This window comes from Hipposideros armiger, unplaced genomic scaffold (assembly GCF_001890085.2).
Source record: "Hipposideros armiger isolate ML-2016 unplaced genomic scaffold, ASM189008v1 scaffold_64, whole genome shotgun sequence".
In the NCBI taxonomy this organism is placed as follows: domain Eukaryota; kingdom Metazoa; phylum Chordata; class Mammalia; order Chiroptera; family Hipposideridae; genus Hipposideros; species Hipposideros armiger.
The window spans coordinates 2,138,651-2,142,164 of NW_017731414.1; the positions used below are offsets into that span (position 1 = coordinate 2,138,651).

General features: G+C 64.6%; 1 protein-coding gene across 1 annotated transcript in view; it reads right to left on the minus strand.

The window, feature by feature from the left end:
- CERS1 (ceramide synthase 1) overlaps positions 1-1,930 on the minus strand; it is a 26,124-nt gene extending 24,194 nt beyond the window's left edge. Inside the window, exon 1 of the mRNA XM_019641844.1 lies at positions 1,455-1,930. Coding sequence (XP_019497389.1) covers positions 1,455-1,800 — 346 coding nt within the window. The 5' untranslated portion in view covers positions 1,801-1,930. The remainder of the gene's footprint in view (positions 1-1,454) is intronic.
- Positions 1,931-3,514: the final 1,584 nt, after the last annotated feature.

Here is a 3,514-nt window from a genome sequence, read left to right on the forward strand (position 1 = left end):
GTGAGGCACAGGGGAATTTCAGGGGCCCAGCACCCCTGGGGTCCCGGATGGGGTGGGGCTCCAGAGCTGCCGAGCCAAGCCCCGCCCCCTCCCTAGAAGCTGTGGGGGCTGGAGCACCTCCAGTTGCCATGGAGACAGCCAGAGCCAGCTCCGGTAGCCCCTGGCAACCAGGCTGCTGCCAAGATGAGCTTTAGAGGACAGGGCAGCCCCTCCACCCGTTTCTTGGGAAGGCGAACCTCGAATTGGGGCGAGAGGCCCACCCGGGCTGAGGAGAGAGGGCCCAGGGCTAGGGCCCGACCTCCGTGGATTCCAAAAGGGGGGGGGCACGTGACCTTGCTGTCCCTCCATCCGGCTCCCTCAGGAACGTGGGGAGAAAGCCCGCTCTGTCTCAGTGGTCCCAGAGCGAACACATCCCCCTCCTGGGCTCTAGTCCTCACCCTCCTGGACCTCCCACTTCTCAGCTGGAAATTGAGAAGGTGAGGGAGCAATAAAGCCCGAATTGGGACCAGGGATGACTATGGAGGGGACCCTGTCATGCCCGCCTCCCCCTCCCTGAGCAGGGTGACAGGAGGGGTCTCTTCCCCACGCGGGAGACGTAGGGATGGGGGTGGGAACAATAGCAGCCAGACAACACCCTATCCCCAACTTAACAAGGGCCAGCCTCTTCCTGGCCAGCAGAGAAAGGCCCCTTTGTTGGCGCTGGGCGCTCTGTCCCTGCACCCCTGCCACCTCCAGCCCGACTGGGGCGGAGTGACTCCAGCTGGTCCACGGGGAAGTCGCAGCCGAGCTAGGGGGCCAAACGCCTTTCCACAGCTGACCCCTCCCCAAGGATGGGAGGGAGACCAGGTGCCAATGTCACTCCCACGGTCACTCTCCAGGCGGGGCGGTGGCCTCCCCAGGCTCGCTGGAAACTGGGAAATTCTGTCGCAGCCCCTTGGAGGTAGCGCAGTTCCGCTTCCAAGACCCAGGCCCTGCCGCCTCCCCAAGGCTGGGACCACCAGCGTGGCGAGGGAGCCTAGGCCTTTGCATCCCTCGGTCGGAGGAGGGCGCTGACGGCAGACAGGCGCGAGGCAGCGGCCGTGAGCTCCGGCCGCTTCCCCGTTAACAGAGAACAAGGCAGCCCGGATGCTACGTGTACCTGGGACCCCGCTTCAGCTCGGGCTCTGAAGGGGGCTCCGCATGATCCGGAGGCCCCTGAGCGCGGAGCCCTCCCAGACCGCGTTCTCCGCTCCTGTGACCCTGGCTCGGCTCCCTGTCCCATACTGACCGGAATGGGTCGTGTTCCGGTTACCCCAATCACGAACACCCCACCCGTGTCGGGGTCTCCACGTCGCGGGTTTCCTCCGGCCCGGCCACACCCCCGCATCCACCTCCCACCCCCACTTCGCACCAACGGGGGCACGCGGCAGCCCAGGACCCCGCGTCCCTTGCTCCTCCAGCCCGAGGCCCCCCACGTTCAGTGACCCAGCCCGCAGAGACAGAAAGGGGCGCGCGGCGGCCCGGAGTCCCCCAGCCCGGGGCTCCCACGTCTCGGCCCCCAGCTGCACTGACCCGAAAGACGCGCGCGGTGGCCGCGGAGCGCAGCGCCGTCCAGCCGAGCGCTCCGAGCGCCAGCAGAAGCAGCTCCGGAGGCGCCAGGTGCGCGTGCTCGGCCAGGCCGCGGCGCGCCAGACCCCAGCCGCAGTCCGCACAGCCCTGCGCTGCCGCCAGCGCGCTGCCCCAGCCGCGCTGCACTAGCTGCGCGTAGCTCGGCATGGGCTCAGGCCCCGCCGGGCCCGCCACGGTCCCTGCCGCCGCCATGCCGCCCGCTCGCCGGCCGACCCAGCCGCCTGTGCCTGCCCGCGGTGGCCGCCGGAGCCGCTCGCCCCGCGTCACGCGCCGCAGCTGGGCCAGGGGCGCGCCGGCCAAAGCGCTAGGGACGGAGGGGCGGGGCAGACGCAAGCTCCGCCCCGCCGAGGACATGGGGCCCGGGAGCGGAGTCCACGATCTGGGGGCGCGCAGGTGCTGGGTCTCTAGGAGGCAGCGGCGGGGGAACACGGGAGAATAAGCCCTGGCGTTGTTGCACCGTCCTGGAGGCAGGCCCGCGCTCAGCCCCATTTCCTAGCGGAGGAAACCCAGGCGTGGAGCTCCTGGGGGCTCCCCCATCCCGACGATGTGTCCTCGACGAGGGGCGCGGTGGGCACCAGGAGGCAGTACCCTTGACCTGGGACTCCCTCCTTCCCGGCCCCCCAGCCTGCCCCGTCCCACCCTCGGACCCGACCTCTCCGAGGCCTGGCACACGTGCGTCCAGTGGCCTCCCTACATTCAGTGTAAATGAAAGCCTATGTTCTCATTCTCAAAAGGACACTGCCCATTCAAGGATGTAGAAGAAATACCTGGTGGAGACTCTACCCTCCATCCCAGGGTTCCTGGACTGGGAACCCTAGTGTGGAAACCTCCCAGGCTTGCTCCTCTGTGCCTGCCCAGGCTGTGCAGGGGTTCCAAGTGTGAGGTGGGGGTTGCAGGCATGAGGGGGCTCACTGGAGGAGTGACTAGGGGGTCTGAGAGGCTAAGGGCTGAGGGGCTGGGACCTGAGAGCCACATGTGCCCTCTGTGACCCTGAGGACCTGGCAGACCTCCCCTGCACCGGGTCTGCAGGGAGGCCAAGGGAGTGGGCACCCACATGATCAGAGGCTGGCTTCAACGCCAGGCTTCATTGGAACCCCNTGAAGAACAAAAGGACAGCAACTTGTCTATTCCCCTTCCCCCAATTCCCCAGCGCTGTTCCCATCCCCCAATTCCCCAATAAAAATCTTAATAAAAAAAAGAAAGAAAAAGAAAATGCAAAACTCCCCATATCAGATCTCATCTCCCCCTACTTTTAACATGTTCAGGGGCTCCCAAAGCTCAACAGTAAAACACACACTTCCAGCTGGGCCCTCCCTCAAGTTTCGTCCTCAGCTGCGTCCTCAGCTATGTGGGAATGCTGCATTCAGTGGAGCCCTCCCCACCCTTACACACACTTACTTGCCAAGTGCCTCTGTCCCTGTTTTGAAGAAAGGCACTCAGAGCCCGGTGTGGAAACGGGACACCAAATTTTCCACCTATCGCACCAGCAATACTTACCATGGCTGAGCATCCTACCTCTAGCCTCAGACCCCAGATCTGGGGCAGGAGGAAAAGGGGTGCATATAATTCACTTTTGAGACTTCGTCTGTCCCTCCCTGCACATTGGAGGGCCAGACTGTGTCCCGGACCTCCAGCCTCCTCTCCACACACTTCCTACCTGCTCTGGATGCCCCATATCACCCTCTCCTCCCCGCCTCATTCCCCTCCCCACACTTCCAGTATCAGCCCTTGGGCTCCCCAAACCTAGCTCCTGGTCTCCCCCAGACCTGCCCCACGGAGAGGCGCCAGACCCTGGCATCATACCCACCCTCCTCTCTCACACCCACCTCTGGTTTGGCAACAAATCCTATTAGCTCTGCCTTCAAAACATTTCTCAAATCAGCCACTTCTCTCCTCTGCATGGCCT